Source organism: Ictidomys tridecemlineatus, chromosome 2 (assembly GCF_052094955.1).
Source record: "Ictidomys tridecemlineatus isolate mIctTri1 chromosome 2, mIctTri1.hap1, whole genome shotgun sequence".
NCBI classification, from domain to species: domain Eukaryota; kingdom Metazoa; phylum Chordata; class Mammalia; order Rodentia; family Sciuridae; genus Ictidomys; species Ictidomys tridecemlineatus.
In genome coordinates, this window is record NC_135478.1 from 105,100,711 (window position 1) to 105,124,822 (window position 24,112).

The 24,112-nt window shown below is 45.4% G+C and overlaps 1 protein-coding gene across 4 annotated transcripts in view; it reads left to right on the forward strand.

Moving 5' to 3' along the window:
• Glt1d1 (glycosyltransferase 1 domain containing 1) overlaps positions 1-24,112 on the forward strand; it is a 68,125-nt gene that overhangs the window by 4,430 nt on the left and 39,583 nt on the right. For all 4 annotated transcript variants that reach the window (XM_078039379.1, XM_078039376.1, XM_078039378.1 and 1 more), the window contains exons 2-4: positions 2,721-2,869; positions 11,586-11,691; positions 15,904-15,955. In XM_078039379.1, the coding sequence (XP_077895505.1) occupies positions 2,721-2,869; positions 11,586-11,691; positions 15,904-15,955 (307 nt within the window). The remainder of the gene's footprint in view (positions 1-2,720; positions 2,870-11,585; positions 11,692-15,903; positions 15,956-24,112) is intronic.

The window sequence follows — 24,112 nt, forward strand, 5'->3', positions numbered from 1 at the left end:
AACTGTGATGAAATACCTGAGGCTGGATAACTTTGTAAAGAAGAGGTTTATTTAACTCATACCAGGTTCAAGGTTGAGGGGTTGATGACCTTCTCCCAGGCAGAGTCTCAAGGTGGCTCAGGGCATCACGTGGCAAGAGACAGGGAACACACGTCGTGTGTGCCTTGTGCTCTCTCCCTCTTTGTGTAATTTACCGGTACTCTATCTTGAGGGCTGCACCTCACAATGTTAGGTAATCTGCTGGCCTCCCAGAGCCCTTTCTAAACACCTGAGTAAGTTTCCACCTTAGTACTTCACAGTCAGGATTGAATCTCAGCACTGAGCCTAGGGGGTCACCCTGAAACCACAACCAAACCTAGCAGGGTCACAGTGCCCAAGAGTCAAGATAACCTCCTCCTCTTCCTCTTCCCCCTCTTCCTCCTCCTGCTCTTACACCCGTTACTGTTTCTCCTCTTCCTCCTGCTCTGCACATCCTTCCCCTCCTCCTCTTCTCCCGCTGCATTTCCTCCTGATCTCTCTCCTCCTCGCATCTCTCCTTTCTCTCTTTCCTCAGTTTCCTCCTCCTCTTTCTTTGACTCTTAACTCTTAGGATTTTGTGAAATATTTCTCCTCCACATCAGGCGGCCAATTCGTTTGTTTGGATAAGGATATAATGATCCCGCTGGTGGAGCTAAAGTAAAAAGGGCTCTGTTGGGCTTGCATCTCAGACTCTCAGGCTGTCTGAGTGATTTAGGAGAATTCTCAAGGGTCATTTTAAGTGTATTTGATTATCATCTATTTGCTCATTTTGTCACCAGAGCCCCAACTTGTGACTTCACCATTCATGTAACTGTAGCACAGAGGGTGTAAGTGCAGCGGGGGGAGTGTGGCAGGGATACAGAGGGGGAGACCCAGAGCAGACAGTGGGAGGAGGGTTGTCAACATTCATGGGCAAGAGGTGGGGCCAGGTGGCTGGCTAGTAACCTGTCCTGTGGGTGGAAGGCAGGGCTGGCCATGGGTGGCATCAGCTTGGGCTGTGGCGGGAGGTGGGGCCTGCCTGAGCTGGGCTGGGGTGTTTGGACTTTGCAGTGGGGACATGCTCAGCGGTCAGGTTATTCATTAACAAGACCAAGAAGGACCTCATTTTCACGTGGTTTAATTGAACTGACTACTGTGAGCTGTTGGAGGTTTTAATCAGGGCAAAGACGTGACTCTGAGTGTCACCTGCACATATACACACACATCTCAAATAATTATGAATTGTAATGCATGCACACAGCAAAAAATCCCCAAGAGGATAAGGAATGTAGTGGGAAGTCCCCCTCCTGCTTCCATGTCCTGTTAGGACAGATGTTACCATTCCTTTCCGGGTTTCCTTCAAGGTGCTCTGTGCAACACAGAATCTACACAGGTATTCTCTGCTTTGCTCACCATGAGTCTGGAGCTCATTTGGAGTCACTTTGTGGTGACCCACTCACTGCCTTGTCTTAGTGGCAGAAGATCAGGTTGGATGGTGGTTTTCAGTCCTGCTCTTTCAAACATAGCGCCGGTGCTATTCCTGGCTGCCCGTTTCTGCATAGAATTTAAATGTACCTCTGGAGTAAGTCCCTGGACATGGAGTTGTGGCCAGAAGGCTTGTGTGCTTTGGATTTGCTACTTGTTCCTGTACCACCCATCAAAGAGGTTGGACTAATCTACTTTCACAAATAGTGTGCAGGAGGGTTTATTTCATGAAGTCGTAGGAAGACTTCTTGGTCTTTATAGATATTTTACATTAAAAAGTGACAAAATTGAGTTCCATTTCCTTCATTTAAAATCCCAGTTGTTGGGGCTGGTGTTGTGGCTCAGAGGTAGAGCGCTCGCCAATCATGCATGAGGCACCAGGTTCGATCCTCAGCACCACATAAAAATAAAGATATTGTGTCCACCTATAACTAAAAAAAAATTAATAAATTAAAAAAATAAAATAAAATCCCAGTTGCTTTTGTTTTTCTGTGAACTGCAATGTTATGCCCAACTATATTTTTCTATTGGATTATTAGGCTTTTTCTTATTGATCTATAAAAGTTCTTTATATATAAAGAAAATTAGCTTTTTCTCTTTTGTATGTGTTGTAAATGGTAGTTTTTTCCCAGTTTCTCATTTGTGCTGTTGGTATCATCCTGAACAGTTCTTTTCTGCATGTGTGACTTATGTTACCAGGAATTGAGTTAAAATGGGAAGAAGGAAGAGATGTGTTTGAAAGGGATTCTTTCTGAAGGTAGAAGGGAAAAGCCAAGAAGTAGTTTTTGAAGTCATGGTAATAGGTGACTTTTGAAGTCCTTTTTAAGAAGTGACTAACAGCGGCCTGAAGACAGATTTGGGGTACAATCCACAATAAAGGGGCAAGAGAAAAAAGTGACACGTGGAGTCAAAGAAACAGAGAAGGAACTCTCTTGTTCAGCACATGTCACTGGAGATGGCAGAGTGGATTCCACATCTGAAGTCTGCCAAGCCAGCCTGAATTAGCCATGGCCCTCTGACCTTTATCCTGGCCACAGTCTGTTGTATCAGAGACTGGTGGACAAATGCTGCTGTCCTCGATGCTGAGCTGCCTTCTCGATTTCAAAGCAGATTTCCTCTAAATGGCAATTCAGAAATAGAAATTACTCGTGGAATTGACTTCAACTCCCCATCACAGGAGTGAGCTGTGGCATGTCCGCATTCCTTCATCTTCCCCCATCTCTCTGTTTTTGACACAGGGACCATCTAGAAGCGGCAGGACACGTGTGCATTCTGAAAGACGCCTTTGACTTTGAAAGACCGTCTGAAATCTCAGACCTCATTGCGGCTGAGAACTTGGAGGCAGCTCTGGCTCTTCACCTCTACAGGGGAGGCCGACTCTTACAAGGTAACCCTCCTGCTCTTTGTGGGGGTTTAGCTGTGAGCTATCCCCCAAGAGCTCATGTGTGACAACTCATGAAAGTTCCGAGGTGAAATGATTCAGTTATGAAAGTTTTGACCCAGGCAGTGAACTAATCCACTTGAATGGATTAGCTTGGAGGTAACTGTAGGCAGATGGGGTGTGGCTGCAGGAGTGGGTCACATGGTGGGGGCCTGCCTTAGGGTTTATATTTTGTCCCTTGTGAGAGGAGCTCTCTGCTTCCTGGTTGCCCTGTCCTGAGCAGCTTTCCCCTGCCCCCAATGCACTCTGTCTCACTCAGGCCCAGAGCAGTGGATTTGGCTGGCCATAGACGGAGTCCTCTCAAACCGTGAGCTCAGAGCCAACTTCCTCTACATTGTTCTTTGTAAGTCTTTTGGTCACAGCAATGAAAAAGCTGACAAATACACTCTTCCAAAGTAAAACAGTGGGAATGCTGAAAACCCAGAGCACCTGGAACCTCCAAAATGCGCACAGTGGTGTACCCTGTTTATCCAGAACACAAGTGGAAGGAGTTCAAGGAGCTCTTCACTTTGTTTTCCTTCTGAGCAATTTTCCAAAATGTGGTTGCTGTGTCCACACAGAACAAGTGGATGCTGAAACTGTCTTTACTGTGAAGAGGGCTATCCTATCTCCATGTGTACTTCCTAGTTCAAAGTGTACCTTTTGGAAGCTAAACATGGGATTCTTTTCTACACATGAGTCATTATGACAGATTTTAATTCAGGTTAATGAGGAAAATGCTATGGTGCTTAAGCTAATTTAGACCACTTGTGAGAGTTGGGTTGAAACAGGCAATTCAGGAAATAATGTCATAATAAGATCACTAGGTTAACTGCAAAAGGAATGAAGGTCCAGTAGGTCATGGGGCCCTTGGCTTTGGGACTCTTTTGTACTGGACAGAAGTGATCGATATCTCTGCCTGATGCAGAGTGACAGATGGTTAACCTGATGGCAGAGGATGAGCTCTCAGACCAATGAGGTCAACATCAGGACGTCCCTACAGAGACTGCTGCCCCCTCGGGAGCCCAGCAGGCTGCTTCCTGGGATACCCAGAGGAGGTGCACATTGTCCTTCTTTTCTCCTGTTTCAGTCTTGATCTTATTGCAGATGGTGGGTTTTGTAACATGCCCGGCCCGTCTGGCTTCCCTGAGAGCATAGCCCTGAGTTGGGGCAGGACAGGTGTTCTGTGTTAGCTGAACCAGGAAGGACTTTCTTGAATTGGTGGCCTGGTGAAGGTGCCGTTTATGCTGTATGTTTCAGGGGACAGCAGTCACTTGTAGACCACCATTATCTACGGCACTCATGCTGGGATCACTTTTTGGTCACAAAATATGTGAAGCTTCCTCAGTGTTCGGAAGTTTCACTGTCAAGGGTGAGGTGAGGTTCTCCTCACTTCTGCAGTTGAGCCTCTTGGGACAATGTCTCCACACATGGGGACATTTGCTCTCATGCTCTTTTTTATTTGTTAAATAAAAATGTGCATGGCAAAACATTCCCCCAGCTAGGAGTAAGGCCTGACTCCAGGGTGTGGCATGAAAAGGGATCTTTTGCCTGCCTCTTGTCCCCTATGCCTCATTTGTCCTCCCCAGAGGCAGCCAGCTAGTATTTTTTCATGTAGATTCTTCTAGGAATATATCTATTGCATTAGTTACCTACTATTGCATAACCTCCAAACTTAGCTGCTCTCAGCGACACGCTTGCCAGCAGCCTGGCTGGACATTCTGTCCTAGGGGCTCTCGTGTGCTCTGGTCAACCTGGGCATTGGGTCAACCTGGGCTGTTGGAGGGTCATATCCATGATTGCAGCTCAGTCAACTGTGGGCAGGAGATGAGGCTTCTCCACAGACATGTGAGTGTCCTCAGACTTGGTGGCCAGCTTCTCCCAGAGAGAAGAACCCAAGAGAGAGAAAATGCAAAGTCACTTTGTCTTCTACCACCCAGCCTCAGAAGCCGCCCAACACGAGTCCCGTTGGTTACCTGGCTCTATATGGCATGGGTCCTAGCCAGAGCGTATACAGTTAATTACTGTAAGAATGCACATATTTATTGAAGTCTGAGTTTTGCTGTTTTGGAGACTGGCCACCACGAAGGCCTTTGCCTGTTTGCGTAGATGCCCCTCCTTCAAGCCACACAGTTGAGGCATCTCCACCCATGGGAGCCCTAGCAACTCTACCTTGGAAGTGCCACGATTTGAAATATTCAAATTATAGACCTTAAATTGTCTTCGAATTTTTCTACTTCAGCCCCTGCAGTGCATGTCTTGGTATGGGCATTGTAGCTCATGAACCTGTAAGAGTGTACCTGCTGTCCTGTTTCTGGGACCCGTCACTGTCAGAAGTGATTTCTTTCCAGAAGCGGGGACCCTGCTTCTGAAAGTGTTATTCACAGAGAGTGCTTTTCTGTGAACAGCATAGGACCCCAAATCTCTTCTAAGTGACATAGGATGTAGCAGAGTCTGAGGTTTATCCCAGAATGTGCCAGAGTAACCTTCTTCCTGGAGCCAGAGAGAGGCCTGTGCTGGCTCTGGCTCACAGGTGCATGGGAGTCTATCGCCGATGGATAGCTGCAGCTGCCCCTCAGCCTAGTCTGGAGTCCTCCTGGCTACAAGAGGTATTGTCTATGTCGTCTATACCTGGTGTTTCTTTCAAATTGTTTCTCCTGCAATGTGGAATATATTTTATTCCTACAAGTCGGGCTATTCTGTATATTTCCTTATGTACTTTCCCCACTTGCATAACTATGTCAGCCTCCCCTCAGTGGCTGCCTAGTACAGATTGAGTATTCCTATTCTGAAATGCTTGGGACAGAGTGTTTGTGATTTTGTGTTTTTTTAAAATTGTAGAGTATTTGCATATATATAATGAAATATTTGGGGAATGGGTCCCAAGTCTAAAAAGTCACTTATATTTCCTATACACCTTATTTCCTGGCCTGAAGGTAGTTCTATAGAGTATTGTAGTGTGCCTGCCTTTTGTTGGTGACCTGTTATGTAAGGTCAGAATTGGAAATTTCCAGCTTGTGACTTCATGTCAGTCTTCAAAAAGCTTCCAATTTTGGAACATTTCAAATTTTGGATTTTTGGATTAGGCTTACTCAACCTGAATTTTACTGTAAGAATGCACATATTTATTGAAGTCTGAGTTTTGCTGTTCTAAGCAATGTTGAAGTACCTTTATGTCTTAACTTCATTATGAGAGCTATCAGTAGTACTCATTCCTAGGTAAACTTGTAGGCCAGGGGATAGTATTATTATTATTATTATTATTATTTTTTTTTTTTTAAAGAGAGTGAGAGAGAGGGGGACAGAGAGAGAATTTTAACATTTATTTATTTTTTCTTAGTTCTCGGCGGACACAACATCTTTGTTGGTATGTGGTGCTGCTGAGGATCGAACCCGGGCCGCACGCATGCTAGGCGAGCGCGCTATGGCTTGAGCCACCTCCCCAGCCCTATTATTATTATTATTATTTTAAATTTTGATTGACACTGACAAATTGCTACCCAGAAAGATTATTCCAGTTCACATTCTACGCAGATGAGCAAGGACCTATTCCCCTCACTTTAGTCAAAAATGCTTTTTTTTCTTTGAACTTGGGTTCTTTTCAGTTTTCCCATTCTTGACCTCTGTTTCAACAAACACAAAGACATCTGAAATTAGGTTTGCGTCTCTTCTCTTAAGAGTTGTGGTGCTCAAGCTCCCCATCCCCAGACAACCCTGAGGAAAAATCAATTAACCAATTTTATTGTACCACCTAACAAATTTCAAGACCAGAGGCAGCACCCCTCAGAGTAAATTTGGCTCTGCTTTTATTTGTTCGTCTGTTGCTCATTTTTTTCATTATGGAAATCAAATATCATCCTTCCCAAGGGCTATCTTTTAAAAAGTAAAACCGGGTAGCGTAACCTATGAAAAGCAACGGAAGCTCGGCCGGTGAGAAGCCTATTGCTGGGCCATGCGGTTTTCACCAGGCAAGGTACCCAGTACTCATGAGCCAGTTCTGCACATCAGCAGGTGCTACACTGTTACTAACTGCCTGAACTGCAGTTCTACTCCATGTACCATGAAACTTTTATAGTCTTTTATTAAATATATACATTCACTGATTTCTGAAATTACATTAGTAGGTGATTTGGAAACTACATAAAAAGGCAAGGAAGAAACTATGGCACCTGTGATTTTAGGCAGAAAGGACCAGACTCTGTGTGTGATTTGGTTTCATTTGTTTCACATTTTTATTCAAAAATTAAGTTTGCAAAAAAAGATACATTCTGGGGCTGGGGATGTGGCTCAAGCGGTAGCGCGCTCGCCTGGCATGCGTGCGGCCCGGGTTCGATCCTCAGCACCACATACCAACAAAGATGTTGTGTCCGCCGAGAACTAAAAAATAAATTAAAAAAAAAAAAAAAGATACATTCTTATAATCTAAACTTGCAACTACCTTCAGAAGATGTTTGTGGGCTGCTGAGTAGGGGCTAAGCAGATATGAAATACTCAAAATGCTGCTCAGGTTTCTCACCATATTGCACAGTGTGTATGTTTAAATTGTAGTCATATGGTACTTTTAGTTTAGTTACTTATTTTTACCTAAAAACATTATCAGAACATTGCCTCTGTTGTCGAAGGATTGCATCTTATTTCCCCCTCAGTTATAAACAGTGTATTGATGAACAGACGTTTACATATTCTTTTGGAAAAGATTTCATCTCACTTACTTTAGAATTTTCTAGAAGTGATCTTAGGGTGTAGGCATTTCTAAGCTTCTGATACATATTGCTGGAGGAAAACAAGCCATGGGTGTGTGGCTGTGTGTATTCAACATAAGCAAGACCTTAACCTGGACAAGTGCAAGTTCACTTTTTGTTTGTTTTTCCCTTGTGGTGCTGGGGATTGAACCCAGGGCCTTGTGCATGAGAGATAAGTACTCTATCAACTGAGCTCCGTTCCCAGCTGACTTTTCTTTTTAAAATTAGTATTTGCTGAGGGCATGATTAAGTAAGAAAGTTGCTAGAACAAATATGCAGACAAAGGGCTAGCACCTTAGCAACATTGGTCTGCCTTGCAGATATACTGCAGTAATAGTGGGAGTATTTCAGAAAACAGTACAAATGTGAACTTTGAAATGGCACATTCATTACTCCCTCTGGGCCTGTCCACACTGCAGTCAGTCTCTGGAGTGTTTAATAAGGGACCCTTGTAGCTGTTCTCATTCGGGCTGTGACACCTGCCACCCTGCAGCTCCTTTCAGGGGCCTTAACCAGCGTGTGAGAGACAACTTTCCAGGACATTTGATGCTGGCAGTCCCCTGTGTGAATGAAGCCCTCCTGTGTTTCTTGTTGAAAATATGCTCAGGCTTAAACCTAACAGGGCAGCCGACAGGCTCAGGTGACTGAGCAAGAAGGAGTCTAACCACTTGCTGTGCAGAGGAAACAGAATTGGTGATTTCCGAAAGTGAAACCCGGCATCCGGCTAGCTCTCTTCCTCCAGCCCACCCTCCAGCTCTCACTCTGCAGATTGTGGGTGTTTTTAAAATTGCAGTCATGTCATAATTCAGTTATCTATTTTTACCTAACACAATGTTTAGACCATTCCTTCTGTCCTTGAGTGGTCTTCCACAGTATGGTTGGCTAGGAAAGATTGTGTCTATTTCCATTTTCCCCTCAACTGTAAGCAATACTGGTGAGTAGACCACTGCATACACTTTTGGAGAGGGTCTCCCCTGTGTTCCTTAGGACATCTGCACCCCACATTCACTGAAGCATTGTTCAAAACAGCTAAGATGGGGAATTGACCTCACTGTCCATCTGTAGATGGGTGGATAAAGAAAATGGGTATATATACATGTGGGATTCCAGCTTTGAAAATCCTCTCATTTGCAAATACCTGGATGAATCAGAAGGATATTCTGTTAAGAGAAATAAGCCAGACACAGAAAGACAGATCCCAGGAGCCCACTTACTGTGGAATCTCAGGATCCCTAGAAGCAGAGGCTGAAACCATGGTTCCAGAAGCTGCTGTGGGGTCACTGGGGAGCCATTGGTAAAGACTCTAGCTTCAGTTAGTCAGAAGGAGGAAACTGGAGATCTGTTGTGCAGCATGCTGATTGTCCTTAACAGAAATGAACTGCATCTTGAATATTGCTGGAGAATAGCTTTTATGTCCTTACCACAGAATGAACAGTCTGAGAGGTAATGTGTGTATCAATGAGCTTGATCTAGCCATCCTACAATGTGCACATATTTCAAAACACCATAAATATGTACACTAATAAAAATAGCTTTGCAAATGCACTCTCCACATATCATGCTGCAGAAAAAGTCCAAAAGGGCTTCTAGAACTTATCAATTACAATTATGGTGAGTTTTTTTAAAAAAAGTCTTGTGATTAAGACTAACGTGCAACTTATTTAGGACTTCCTTTTCTTAACTGTAAAATGAGAACTGAAAAAATAAGTAGGTGAAATAGCTCACGTTCCATTCTTCTAAGTGCTAATGTAATTCAGAGAATTTCTGGACTGGTGTATTCGAGTGTCTTTGGTGTAAAGCAGCGTGTGGCGTCTGCTGGGAACCTGGCGTGTTGTGCACAGTCTCTTCTAAGATCTCAGCAATCAGTCAGTTAACCAGCTAATTAGTACCATTCCTGTTTCTGGGGAGAGGGCAAGGATCAGAGCAATGAGCACCTTGCCCTAAGTCAAGTCTTCCAGGCGTAGCTGGTTGGAGCCTAGGGCCTAGGGCGGACTGGAGCCCAAGTCTGGCGCTTCCTCCACCACAGCAGGGTGTCTTTGTGTCAGTCAGACCTGGGGCCTTGCTTGCCTCTGAAGCAGCGTTTTAGGTGCTGAGAAAGGCTTTCCCTCTCTCCTCTTTTGCCTTCTTCACCAGCAGTCTTTGCCAAGGGAACTTCCTTGGTGGCTTAGGCTGCTTTGGCTGCCTAATGCTGCGTGACAAGGTACCACAGGACCCATTCATTGTCCCATAGTTCTGGACACCTGTGGATCTAGAGGTCCTAAGCTACAGGGGCTCAGCAGGTGGTGCTCACCCCCAGAGGCTCCTGGGTCAGTTCTCATCTTGCCCCATGGCCCCTCCTGCAGCTCCAAGCCCTCCATGGCTGTCTCCCTGTGTGACCCACACCTGCCTCCCTCCTGACCCTTAGGATGGACCACTGGGATAGCCCAGGGTGGTCTTCCCTGTCTGCAGGCAGCTTCTAGCAACCTCAGTTCTACTGGCTGCCCTACTGCCCCCAGAGATCTGTTAGTCCCCAGAGAGTCACGTCCTCCCACATGGGGTGAGCATCAGCCCATCCCAGCATCTTCAGGACCTAAGCCTGCTGCTCGGGGAACCAGGTTCACTACGTACCTGTTCTGCCTGTGTATCTTGGGAAAGTTCATACAGGTCCACAGTCAGGAATTCCAATAGCATAAAGCATCAGAGAGTGAACCTCAGTGTTACCCATTAGGACCTGGGGCCTGGTGGGTCTTCCCAGAGGCCGCGGCAGTTTGTGTCGAGTGTCTTTGCACAGATGTTAGATGTGTAGAGAAACATATTTATCACAGCCACACACACATTGTGTTGACCAACACGTGCTTGTTTTCCTCACTTAGCAGTAGATTTTGTCAGTTTTTCTGAGTACACACACACACACACACACACACACACACTCACACACCCCTCCTAAAACAAGGCTTGTCTCCACCAGTGATCAGCTAGATTGTGTCTCAGATTCTCCCTCTTCTAGCACCTTTATCGCACGCACTTGCATTACAGCTCTGCTCAGTATCTTGAGGCTGAATTCTTGGCAGTGACGTTCTAGGGTGAGAGCAATCTAGATAGACAGAGAAAGATGGAATCTATTAATTTCCATGATGAAAACAATTCCTTTGATTAAAAGGAAAGTTCAATATCTCTCCCTTACACACTCAAAGGGATCAGCTTGTGTGGCAAACCCCAGGATGACTCTAGTTGGACTTGACCTGTTGCGGGTTTGCAGGCCGTAGAGCCTTTGGAGACTCTAGTTGACCTTTGGAAGTCCTTTCAGGGAGCAGGGGAGTCGTTTGTGATGAGCACATCATTGAACTTGATCTGTGCACCTTGGTGCCCATGACTTGGTTCCTGAGTGAGCCAGGGACAGCCTCGCCCTGTGCTTCCCTCAACCTGGCCTCCACTGGGAGTCTGCGTCTGCCCTCTCAGGGTCCCTCCTGCTGTAGTGCTCAGCACTGTGGGTACCTGGTTCCCACTGCAGCCCTGTGGCTATGATTTATCCCTCCTGCTGTGCTGCATACTGCTTGGGGACTTGGTTGGGATCATGTCTCTTACATCCCCTCAGCCACTGGCTGGCATGATGACAAACGACAGCTCTAAGCTGGGAGGCCCCTTTCTCTGTCACAAACCTCGATGGTCACAGATGAGCTTGTTTCCCAGAAATGATAAACTTGGCTTTGGTAGATGGTAGCTACCAATATTTTTCATCTGATAAAATTTAAAGCAAATTAATTGAAAAAACAAAAGCCAGTCATGGACACAGCGGTTGGCATCTCCAGTGACGGATCTCAGCTGCCGCTGTGGGCTGAGACCGAACTCCTCCGCTCCGTACAGCGCCTTGCTCTGAAATGGCAGCTTTCCATTCATCCTCTGGGGTGGGTTGCTGGGGACGTTTCCAAAGCTAAATCTTGTTTCCTGTCACCGGTTCCCAGGTCATCATATTCCTTTTGGAATCATCTTCGGGGGAACAGATTTAAACGAGGATGCCAACCACAGGGAAAAAAACGAAGTGATGGGGAGAGTGCTCGAGGAAGCCAGGTAACCCCCGAGAAGCTCCCGGGTCCCACACTGAACCCACTTGCATGGGATTCACTGAAAGACTGAGCAGAGCGGTTGTTAGACAGTTCCCATCTACCCACAGGCAACCAGCTTCCCAGCACCTCTCCCCTCATGTGCCACAGTGGTGTGTGGCCGTGAATCCTCAGAGTACCCGACTCCGGGCCCTTGGCCTCCACTTAATACTGGGTGGGTTCTTATAGACTGTCCCCGTGGCAGAAAAGACAGATGCTGCCTTCTCATATGACACAGGGAACTCTTGCTTTATCAGCCCATGAATGAGGTGCACCTTGACTCAGGTTCGTCCCAGCTGCTGCTCCCTGCAGGGCTCCTGCCTGTCACTTCCTGAGTTCTGCACATCCTTTGCAAGACAGGCCACCTGCTGGATCCCTAAACCACGGCTCAGTCTTTTGCTCAGTCATGCTACTCCCAGCCATGCTGTGAGTACAAGGAATATAAGTCTGTCCGCTGCTGTGGGGTGCTGCTCAAAGGTGGCACTGCGAGCACCTGGGACCAGGAATCCCATATCCTATGGGGTTGGGGGACAAGCCCCTGTCCCCAGATGCTGAATGTGGATAGCAGCTCCATCACTGCAGCCACCAGTATGCCTGCACATGTTTCTACCCCCAGGTGGGGAGGTCAGAACCTCAGCTGGAATCACTTCCAGAGCTTTCCTGCCCAGGTGTTCAAAAGAGCACATGCGGTATAGTTCTTTTTTTGGTGCTGGGGATTGAACCCAGGGGTGCTTTACCACTGAGCCATGTCCCCAGCCCTTTTTATTTTTTAACTTGAGACAGGGTCTCACTAAGTTGCTTAGAGTCTCACTAAGTTGCTGAGGGCCTTTCCCATCTGTCAAGCTGACTGACTCCACCCAGCTCATCAGAACGCTCACCCTGTTTACGGAGGCATTTCTGATCCTAGAATCTAACTAAAGCACAATATTTAAATTGGTTGTGATTTTGATTTTTAACAAGGCATACTTAGAAAATGGTTGTATTGTCAGACTTTTTTCATCACTGACCAAAAGTCTTGATGGAAACCACTTAAAGGAGGAAGGTGTACTCTGGCTCTCAGTTTCAAAGGCCTCAGTCCGGCTAGCTGGCACCATGCTCTGGGCCTGAGGGAGGGCAGAAGAATATCTTGGTGGAAGAGCATATGGCTGAGGAAAGCTGCTCAGCTTTGGGCAGCCAGGAAGCAAGGGATGGCAGAGGGAGGACCAGCCAGGGACAAGATGAAGTCCTTAAGGGCATGCCCCCAGAACCCACTCGTTCAGCTGGGTCCCTTCAGCTGCTCCTGTGGTTTCTACCCGATCCCAGGAGTCCATTCAGATTACGAATCCATCGATGGATGAACCACCAGTGGGGTCAGAGCCCTCATCCACTCACTGCCCCACACTCCCCCTCTGGATATGGCTGCATTAGGGAGAGGTCTTCAACACATAAGTCTTGGGGGACACTTCGTATTGAAACCCTAGCGGTAATCGTATTTGTACGGCAGCCTGGAGTAAGTTGGACCCTACTGCGTAACGAATGCTACAGAGCTATACGAGGAGCCAGACCTAGAGCAGCAATAGGTGCCCTCCACTGTTCCATGCCAACTTGGAAGAAAGAGGAGGTTGATTGAAAGAAGTGAATGTGCACATGTACCTAAAATAGAGGGCTAAGCTAACGACACATTTCGAGGCGAGTGGCAGGCTTTGTGGGGTCCAGGAGGCTGGGCCTGTGCCGTTAAACCTCCCAGGCACCCACTTGCTGCCCTGAAAAAGGCTCACCTCTGTAGAGCAACCCCATATCCAGGGACTGCCCGCAGGTCCTTTCCACTGTTTTTAATCTTCGTGTCACTGTAAAAGCAAAAGAAAACTCAACCGGATAATCGGTTTTTAGCCTGATAAATCACCAGTTGTCAGTTTTCTGTAGCTCATCATGACGTCTGCTGGCTGTCGAGCCCTGGGGACGTTGGAATGCTTGTGTGTTTATGTAGCTGGGTCACCCCCAACCCCCAGGGCAGCCTATTTGTGTAACGTGGGTGCAGTCTTTGGACACCCCTTGGGCCAGGGAATGCCGGGACCCTGTTATTCTTGAGGACTTGCTGAGCCCAAGTGGGTGGAAATGCAGCCTGTTGAAAATGGAGACCCACATTCTGAGTGCATGCTCATGTGTACCCCCAGTGGACGAAGGCGCTGACCCTTGGGGACCGCCTTGAAGGGCAGCCTTCCTACAGGGTTTCTCTGTGGTGGTCTCACGCTCCAAACACTTATTACCTCTAGAATCGTGGTTTTTAACACACAGTTTTAAAGAAGAAAAATAATTCTGTTTACTAGAACTAATACGGAGCGAATCCATCTTAATGGTATTATCATTAGTATTATTCATTACATTGTTATTAAAACAATTTTGATTTTTATTTGGGGGTCACTGATTGAAGTTAGTGGGCAAGAAATTTGCAGGCATCAAACGGGTCTTGGCTGACACCAGAGTCCCTGTTCTATAAAGCAAAGCCTGGACCTTGCCTAATTCTGTGGTGTCTCATCTTCCATCAAATAATTCTTAAATCAGTGCATTTTTTTTCTATAGGGAATAGCTCAAACATTTTCTTTCATATGTTAGCCTTTTTTTTCTATATAGTATAGTGTCCAATTTTAATTTAGTATCAATCTTCAGCTTGTAAATATTATAATATAGTAATAATTTGGCAATTATTTTATAAATATCAAAATTAAATTAAAAGTATCCACAAAATTGTGGAAATCATTTCATGGAGCATCATTCAGACAGCTATTGGGGAAAATATTGTTAAATCAGTGATCCAGAGAGGGTTGACATAAACTGAAGCAGCATAAAAGTCATTTCATGATTAGAAAACTGCACCTCCTAGGTTAATGCTGTGACTCTGCTGTTTGGTAGGTCAGCACTAGCTAAATACCGGTAATTCCATCCGTAGTTTTCTGAGCTGTAGTCTTGACTACTGATGTTTTCAACAAATAGAATCACAAGGCAAAGTGGGTAAACCCAATATTCAACCAAGGTGCAAGGGTCCTTGTTGGACACCTTTCACAAGAGGGCTGCTGTCTTCAAGTTCCTTCCTGGCCCAGGGCCTTAGGGCTCCACACTCTAGAGCGTTCTCTCTGAGGAGGGCGGAAACAGGGCGCCCTCAGAGGGGGCACACTGCCTGCTTGCCTGGAATAGTGACACTGTCAGGCAGGAATGATGGACGGCCTCCAGTGCCCACCATGGTCTCCCGAGCCTTTGACTCAAGGTGCCCTCTGGGATGAAGCCCTCTAGGACTTCTGATCTTCTTGGTCCTGGTCATGCGGCAGCCTTCCTTGAAGCCCTGTTCCCTGGGTGAACAGCAGTAGCTGGCGATGGGCCAGGATGCCCTTTGCACTGCTGTTGAATTCTCATCTCACTTGGTGAACAGGAACATCTTCATATCCTTCCCACCTAGGAATGTGGTATTCATTTCCATTAAGAGGTATCTGTTAATATTTCTGTACTTCATGACAAACAAGAACTTCATGAATACCTTCTCATTCTTAGCTTGAGAGCCCCTTGCACATTTGCTGAAGAAGTATTTAACTGTATCAAAATGTAGAAGTGCCGGGCATGATGGTGCATATCTTCGATCCCAGTGACTTGGGAGGCAGAGGCAGGAGGATCACAAGTTCGAGGCCAACCAACCTCCATGGCTTAGCAAGGCCCTGCTTCAGAATAAAAAAATAAAATAAAAGGGCTGGGGTGTGGTTCAGTGGTAGAGCAGCCCAGGTTCAATCTCTGGTTAAAAAACAAAGTAAATAACCAAATGAACAAATCCAATAAATAACACGTAGGTGTTCCTGCCCATCTGATGAATTCCCACAGCCCTGGAGTCTCGGGAGGCTTTAGCCAAGTGCCCTGCTTCTCTCCTGCACCTGGCTTGCTGGCTTTAATTCTACCCCTGCTTCTCTGACCTTGCATGGAATTAACAAGAAAAATAGGAAGTTTTGAGCATCATTTGGTTTACTTCTTCCACAAGCAACTTTTTTGATGTGAGTGGAGTGTGAACCTAATGGTCAGTGACCACAAGTAATAAAGATTGATTGCACTTTAAATTCAGTGCCTTACCCCGTCTCTCATCATTTGTTCCGAGGAGCTGTTTCACAGTTTTGTTAATTGAATTCTGGCCTAATTGTCTCCATTATTTTTGTTCATTTACTAGATTTGCAGTCGCCTTCACGGAGTCGATGAAGGAGATGGCACAGACGCAGTGGGTACGTGTTTATCTGGTATTGTCTTTGGTTGTACGGGTGAGTCGCAGCCTTGGGGGGCTGGAATGCAATCTGATTGGAGTTGACAGGGTCCTCTTGACGGTGCCTTGGGGCTCACAACAGTGCATTATGTTTCCCATACATTGATTTTTTTTTTTTTTTAACGTGCAGATCCTCTTAAAACTTCACTGATTTTTTTATGTTATCATCAAATGACAAAACAGCCCAGTAGTCAAATCTTTTAATGTTTTGTCTATTTTCTTTTATGATCTCAGATTGGGAGATTTACAGGCTGTACTCTAAATGTTGCGGCAGCCTCGTATACCTGAGTAACAACCTTAGGTGCAGAGGGAGCCTCCCAGGGCTATTGACTCGAGAGCTTTAAAGAGTCAGAATTGTGTAGATCCGCAGGTTAATTTACTTATTGACTTTGTATTCCTTCTGACTTGGGGCAGGTGAAGTGAGTTGGGGGGAGTCTGGCAGAGTCCTCAGCAGGGAAGGAAAGGCAGTAGAGATGGGTGCCTGGAGAACTAAAAAGAGAGCCATGCCCAGTCTCCTCTAGTGGGCAGGGCTGTTCCCTGGTGGTGGGCCAGCAGCCAGCCCCTGTCCCAGCCTGGGGTTTGCACAGGGCCCACGACCTTCCCATGGGCAGGTACAAGCCCCTCTGGTAGGACTCCACGGGCTTCTGCCCATCCTTACACAACTCCAGTTCTCAAAACCCAGGCCCTGGAGAGGGTTGCCCAGGGGTGAGGACAGAGCCCTTGTCACCACACCCCTGGGCCAGGACTCAGGCTGCACTTTTTCATGCAGATTCATTAATTGTCAAGCTCAGAATTAGCAACAAAAACAGATGAACCCTGCAGCTGGTGAATCCCTGCAGCCCTGGAGTCTCGGGAGGCTTTAGCCAAGTGCCCTGGCTGTTAGCTTATTATCCTGTCCCTGGTAGACATTCACTCAGCCTTCTTAAGCTAGTCACCCCCAGATGGGGTCAATCCCGCTCTCCGATAATGCTAAGGGATCTTTGGCCTTCTGTACTGTGGGGACAGCAAGGTGAGTGGGGACAGCAAGGTGAGTCACCACCACTCACTTACCCAGCATCACATAATTCCTCACTGAAGTGATTCTGAGGACAACCTTGAAGCACCAACCCTAAAGCATGTTTGCAAGTTTTGGGATGAAAGAGAAAGCATGTCCACAGCACCCCTGAGGCCTCCTAAGGGTGTGTGACAGTGCGCTCAGAGGAGGCCCTTCCTGGCTGGCTGAGTTGCAAACTGAGTTTGCTGCCTCTGAACCCGCCTTTCCCTGGGGAGACCGACTGGGGATGAACCACAGCTGCTCAGACGTTCCCCAGACACTTTCTGAACGCCCAGCAGATTGTGCCCGTCCCTTCCAGAAAAACGAGTGGCAGGCAGTATTGGTTGCCAACGACAAATGTGAATTTTCAAGCAAAGATTAGAATTGAAGCTAGCCACCTTTATTAAGGAGAAGGCAACATCTCAGAGTTCAGCGGACCCTTCCCCAACAGGGTCAGTCAGCCTCGCCACACCTGCTGCAATCCTTGGGGGAGCCTCCACCAAGCACAGGGCACACACTTGAAGACGCACCCAGAAGGTAGCAAAGGTCGTGGATGAGGATGCGAGAGGCACTACACTATTGCCCATCAGAAAAGGAATTAATTTGTGTCTGTGACTTAAAGCTGCAGGCTTATTAAATTTGAATGTGAAGCTGTTTTTTGATATATCTTTTTGTGGATGGGTGGATTTTTTGATACAACTCAGCTCAATACCTTTGTTTGATTATTTTTGTCAGTAATTAATTGTAGAATTAATATAAAGGTTTCTTATTCAGTGATACAGATTTTGATCCATTCACTTATGCTCTTCGGTGCAGAATTACCTGTTTTGGGTTTTAATTTTATATTCTATCTCAGTGAGCAGGCTGGGCTCGGGTTGTAGTTTCGTTGATCTTACCTAGTTATCATCAAACCAGAATTGAATTTCAGTAAGCCCAGATTAGAAAAACTTATGGCATTTGTTTCTTATTTCTTTTTGTGATTTTAGAAGAGAGGATGATCGTGTGTGTAGAGTTTATGTAGGTAATTGTAGTTCTGAGCATTAAAATCTAGGGTAAAACTCATATTTTCTCAAATGGCACTTAAAAAGGTCATTAAATGAAGGCACCCAGCAACATGGGTGCTGTTGGTACCAGCCCTGTTGAACAGACACACGGTGCTGCCAGAGGTGTGATTGAAAACTCTCCAGTAGCTGCATTTAAAAAGCAACCAGAAAGGTGTCAACTTAATCTTGGTGCTTCTGTCTTGCCGCTGCCCACAAGCCACACTTCTCCTCACTGCCCAGAGCCTTCAGTCTCCAAGGCTGGCCTCCCTCCTCACACCAGCAGCAGGAAGGCGCGATGGGACACGTGGAGTGGGTCAATCCAGGATGCTCACCTGAGTTCACTGTTCCCAGTTTCACTTACTGCACACCAGGGCTCTGGCCAGCTCCACCTCAGAGTGAGCACCACAAGTGGTGTGGCCCTGTGCCCACCAGAGTAGCTCCATGATGCAGGGGTGGAGCAGCCTCCAGCTTCTGGAACACTCAGACACAGTGTCTGATGGGGATGCCCGTGGACAGACTGTCCAGCCGGAGCATGTCAGGTCACAGGTCCATGTCAGCCTCTGAGAGCTGGAGTGGCCTCTTGGGGACCGGATTTTGGAGGCTGTGTTTGTAATCTGTTGACAGCTGGCTCTACACAAGCTTTGATAGGATTTCCACAAAGAGGGTTTTCTCTGTCTTAGTTTGAGATGCCTTTGTCTAGGCTCAGGTTGTCAATTTGACATCATGTATGCTGTGTCCCCATGGGTCCCTCGCCAGGGTGGCAGGCCATGCAGCTGTGAGTCTCTCCTGCCTGGCCTTGGTCCTGTTTTATGGTATTTTGCTCCTGACTCAGCATTTTTGAGAATCTGATTCACAAGGTGTTTCCAACTGTGAGCTGTGTACTGTGAACATTGTAGAAATATCCTGTATGGGATTTTGACTTCTTGCTGCAGAACGTAATACCTGCAGAAGCAAATCTGGCTAATAGTTCTCATTCAAGTTTAGGATTTTTTTTTCTCAAGACTTTCACCAGAAAAATGTAAACATTGATGTATAGGAACACGTTTGATTTGTGGGTATTGATTTTATATCCGCTAAGTTGCTGAATTTATTTATTCTAGAAGTTTTCTGATGGAATTTTTTAGGTCTTCTAAATGTAGAATCATATCAGCAAATAGTGATAGTTTGAGTTCTTCTTTTCCTATTCGCATCCCTTTAATTTCTTTCGTCTGTCTGGTTGCTCTGGCTAGAGTTTCAAGGACTGTTGAAAGAGGGCATCCCTGTCTTGTTCCAGTTTTTAGAGGGAATGCCTTCAATTTATCTCCATTTAGAATGATCTTACCTTGGCTTAGCATAGACGGCTTTTACAATGTTGAGGTATGTTCCTATTATCCTAGTTTTTCTAGTGTTTTCAGCATGAAGTGTTGCAATTTTGTCAAATGCTTTTTCTGCATCTATTGATGATTATATGATTCTGGTCTTTAAATCCATTGATGTGGTGAATTATGTTCCTATATATCAGTGATGAATCCACTGAAAGAGAAATTAGGAAAACTACTCCATTCACAGTAGCCTCAGAAAATAAAATCAAATACTTGGGAATCAATCAAACAAAAGAGGAGAAAGATCTCTATAAAGAAAACTACAGAACACTAAAGAAAGAAATTGAAGAAGACCTTAGAAGATGGAGATATCTCCCTTGCTCTTGGATAGGCAGAATTAATATTGTCAAAATGGCCATATTACCCAAAGCACTATACAGATTTAATGCAATTCCTATTAAAATCCCAATGAGGGCTGGGGTTGTGGCTCAGCGGTAGAGCACTTGCCTTGCACATGTGAAGCCCTGGGTTCAATCCTCAGCACCACATAAAAATAAATAAACAAAATAAAGGTATTGTGTCCAACTAAAAAATAAATATTAAAAAAAATCCCAATGACATTCTTCATAGAACTAGAAAAGGCAATCATTAAATTCATATGTAAAAGTAAGAGGCCCAAAATAGCCGAAGCAATACTTAGTGAGAAAAGTAATGCAGGAGGCATCACAATACCAGACCTTAAACTATACTACAGAGCTATAGTAATAAAAAGGGCATGGTATTGGCATCAAAATAGACATGTAGACCAATGGTGCAGTATGGAGGGCACAGAGACTAATCCACATAAATACAGTTATCTCATACTTGACAAAGGCACCAAAAACATACACTGGAGAAAAGAGAGCTTATTCAGAACAAATGGTGCTGGGAAAACTGGAAAACCACATGTAGCAAAATGAAATTAAAACCCTATCTCTCACCCTGCACAAAACTCAAAGTAGATCAAAGACTTAGGCGCTAGAATAGAGACCCTGCACCTAACAGAAGAAAAAGTAGGCCCAAATTTTCATCATGTCAGCCTAAAATCTGACTATCTTAACAAGACTCCTAAAGCACAAGAATTAATATTAAGAATCAACTTAAAAAGCTTCTGCTCAGCAAAGGAAGCAATAACATGAAGAAAGAGCCTATAAAATGGGAGAAAATTGATACCACATGCACCTCACATAGAGCACTAATCTCCACGATATATAAAGAGCTCAAAAACCTCAACACCAAAGAAATAAACAACCTAATCAATAAATGGGCTAAGGAAATGAAGAGACACTTCACAGAAGAAGAAATATAATTGATCAACAAACATAAAAAAATGTTCAACATCTCTAGCAATTAGAGAAATGCAAACCAAAATTACACTGAGATTTTATCCCACTCCTGTCAGAATGGCAATTTTCAAGAATACAGGCAACAATAAATGTTGATGAGGATGTGGGGGGAAAAGGCACATTCATACACTGCTGGTGGAACTGCAAATAGGTGCAGTCACTATGGAAAGCAGTATGGAGACTTCTTAGAAAACTTGGAATGGAATCCCCATTTGACCCAGCTATCCCACTCCTCGGTTTAATACCTAAAGGACTTACAATCAGCATACAACAGTGATGCAGCCACAACAATGTTTATAGCAGCTCAATTCATAATAGCCAAACTATAGAACCTATCTAGATGCCATTCAACAGATGAATGGACAAAGAAACTATGGTATCAGTCTGGCTTTGTGGCTCAGTGATAGAACACTTGCCTAGCACATGTGAAGACTGGGTGTGATCCTCAGCACCAAATAAAAATAAATAAATAAATAAAAGGCATTGTGTTCATCTACAACTGAAAAAAAAATATTTAAAAAAAGAAACTGGTATATATGCACAATGGAATATTATTCAGCCTTAAAGAAGAATGAAATTATGGCATTTGAAGGTAAATGAATGGAGCTGGAGAACATCATGCTAAGTGAAATAAGCCAATCCCCTAAAACCAAAGGCTGACTGTTTTCTCTGATACGAAGATGCTAATTCACAATTCGAAGTCGGGGGGGTCGGGGTACTTTGGATTAGGTAGAGGGGAGTGAAGGGAGGAGAGGGGCTCTGGGGGTAGGAAGGGTAGTAGTATGAATCAGAAATTCTTGCCCTGTGTACATCTATGATCACACAACTGGTGTGATTCTACATCATGTACAATCAGAGGAATGACAAGTTATATTTCACTTATGTGTGATGGATCAAAATGCATTCTACTGTCATGAATAACTAATAGGAAATTTTTTTTTAAATCTTTAAAAAAATATAAACATTTCACCAAAAACAAACTAGAAATTGATATCTAGCTCAGCGGCACCTCTTGCCCCTGCAGAAGCAGAGATGATGTTTTGACATGTCTCCCTGGGTCTCGAGACCCTCATGCCTGTGGTCACACTCTGACCAATAATTATTCTAAGAGGACATTAAATCCCAGAATTTATTTATGCACTCCTTGTAAAACCCTTGTGTTTGAGAAAGCATGGCATTGTAATAGGCACGGTGACGGCAGGGTGGCCCCGGGGTGCAGTTGGCTGCGCTCAGCATGCAGCTGAGCTTCCTGGTGCTGTCACCTTTTTAGTGATGTGTGTGGTCATTTGAAAACTTTTGAGTCACCACCTCTGGGGCTTAATTCTCTTCCTTGCCTTGTAACCAAGATCTCTGTCCTCCAAGTCGTCCTGGTGGGCAGTAGCTCAAGTGCCATTTTACTTTCAGCCTGTACCTAAACTCATCAAGATTCTTTTGGAAACTAGAATGCAGACAGTGAGGCAGATCTCAGGGACTGTCACACATATGGTTCATGTCACAGGTGAGCCCAAACGTCTCCGTGGGCGTCCACACTGACCTAACCTGGGCCAGCTGCCTATTAACTAGTACTGATGTATGCAGCGAGTGCTTGCTGTCTCTGTGCTTGGTACTCCTCTTCTCCCAGCATGGCCACTGCTCTGTGTGTTGCTGCCTCTAAACGTTGCCTGGATAGTGTCTGAGCTACTGCCCACTCTTGCTGTGGTCCCGACCACCGAGGACACCTGAAATTGCCCACCTGGTGGGTGTCATCTCCTGGCTACCTCCGGGTGGGCTGCCCTCTACACAGGGCTCCACGCGAGGCCCTCCAGGGATCAATGGCATCTTAGAAGCTGATCACTCCAAAAACTTGTGTTAAAAACTTGCGATCGCCTTTCCTCAAAGAGTTCTTGAAGGAGGGCACATGTTTCTTTCACCCCCTGCCGTGTATGAATGTCCCGGGGACTGAGAAGCTTCAAGGGAACCCAGCAGCAAGGGGCAAGCTCCTGGACTCTGGAGAACAGATCTGGAGCTGACCTGTTGTGTGACCTGGGCTCCGGCAGGTGGGAGGTGGGAGGTGGGAGCACCACTTCTCCTGGGCCAGGTAGCTGAGGAGGGCGGATGCTTCTGAGCACTCCGTCAGCAGTGGTTCTGAGTGTCGCCCCCAGAGATGTTACTGCTGGGAAAGCAAAAGTTCTCTGGCTTTTCCTGCCCATGGTTCCTATGCTTGACCTACTTCTGCCTTGGATGGGACACCCCCACTCCCCAGCTGTTGTGCAGGATCATGGGTCCTTCTGGCTCTGTTTCTCCTGGTTCCTCCATGATTGGATAGGATGGTGTCCCCAGCTCACCTGGGTTGGAAGCCAGGGCCCCGGGCATGCTGGGGAAATGTACCATCACCAAGCTACCATCCCAGCTGTTTCCTTTGCTTGGAGAGTATCTCTGCAGTTCAGTTTCGGGAGTTCAGCAGCAAGACTGTGTCCTTTGCACTCCCTTTTTAAAAAATATGATTTTCTTTTCTGGCTTGGAAAGAGATTTTCAATGGAAAAGAGTTAAGAAGGACAAGAAAACAAAACACCACATCCCCCCAGGGAAGTGCCCATTTTATGTGTTTGAGGCACAGACATATTTTCTGGAATGTCGTGGGCCATGGTGCTGGGGATGGAACCCAGGCCCTCGCATGCTGGGCAAGTGCCCTACCACTGAGCTGCAGCCGCAGCCCATGCACGTTTGATAAAGTCACAATCAGAAGCTGTATTGTAATTTCAAAATAAAAATTATTTTTGCCTCTTGAAGAGGATTTAATTATGCATACATTACAAGATTAATATTTATTGTAGTTTTCACATGCAGAAGGCTTCACTTCAGAAGATTAGCCTCGTGTTGCATTAACTAAAGAATGGGGAGTCTCTCTGTGATTGCTGTTATTCCATTACCAAAAGTCACCAATGAGCATTTGCTTCTGTTACACCTGTTTACATGCCTGTCTTTCATGTCTGTCTGATAGGACACTGGCTTTCTGTGTCTAGTCAGTGACAGGTTCAATTAAGCAACAGTTCCTCATAGATACTGAAATGGAGAGTCTTTTCCATCACACTCTTGTGTAGACCCAGTCCTTTTTATTTGACTTTATAAATAAAATAAAACGCATAGATGAGCTAATCTGACAAGACAAGTGATACACAAGGACTTTGACTCATCGTAGGGCAAATGAAGCAATAAATATTGAACAAAGAAAACTAATTTGTATTTGTACCATTTTAATACAGAAAATGTTTTTCAAAATCAGTATAAGCCAATTGGCCTTTGCCGGATTTCTGTTAGCGCAATGATTACAAATAGCCCAGGTCCAGATATGTTTTATACTGTAGCTCTATTTTCTTG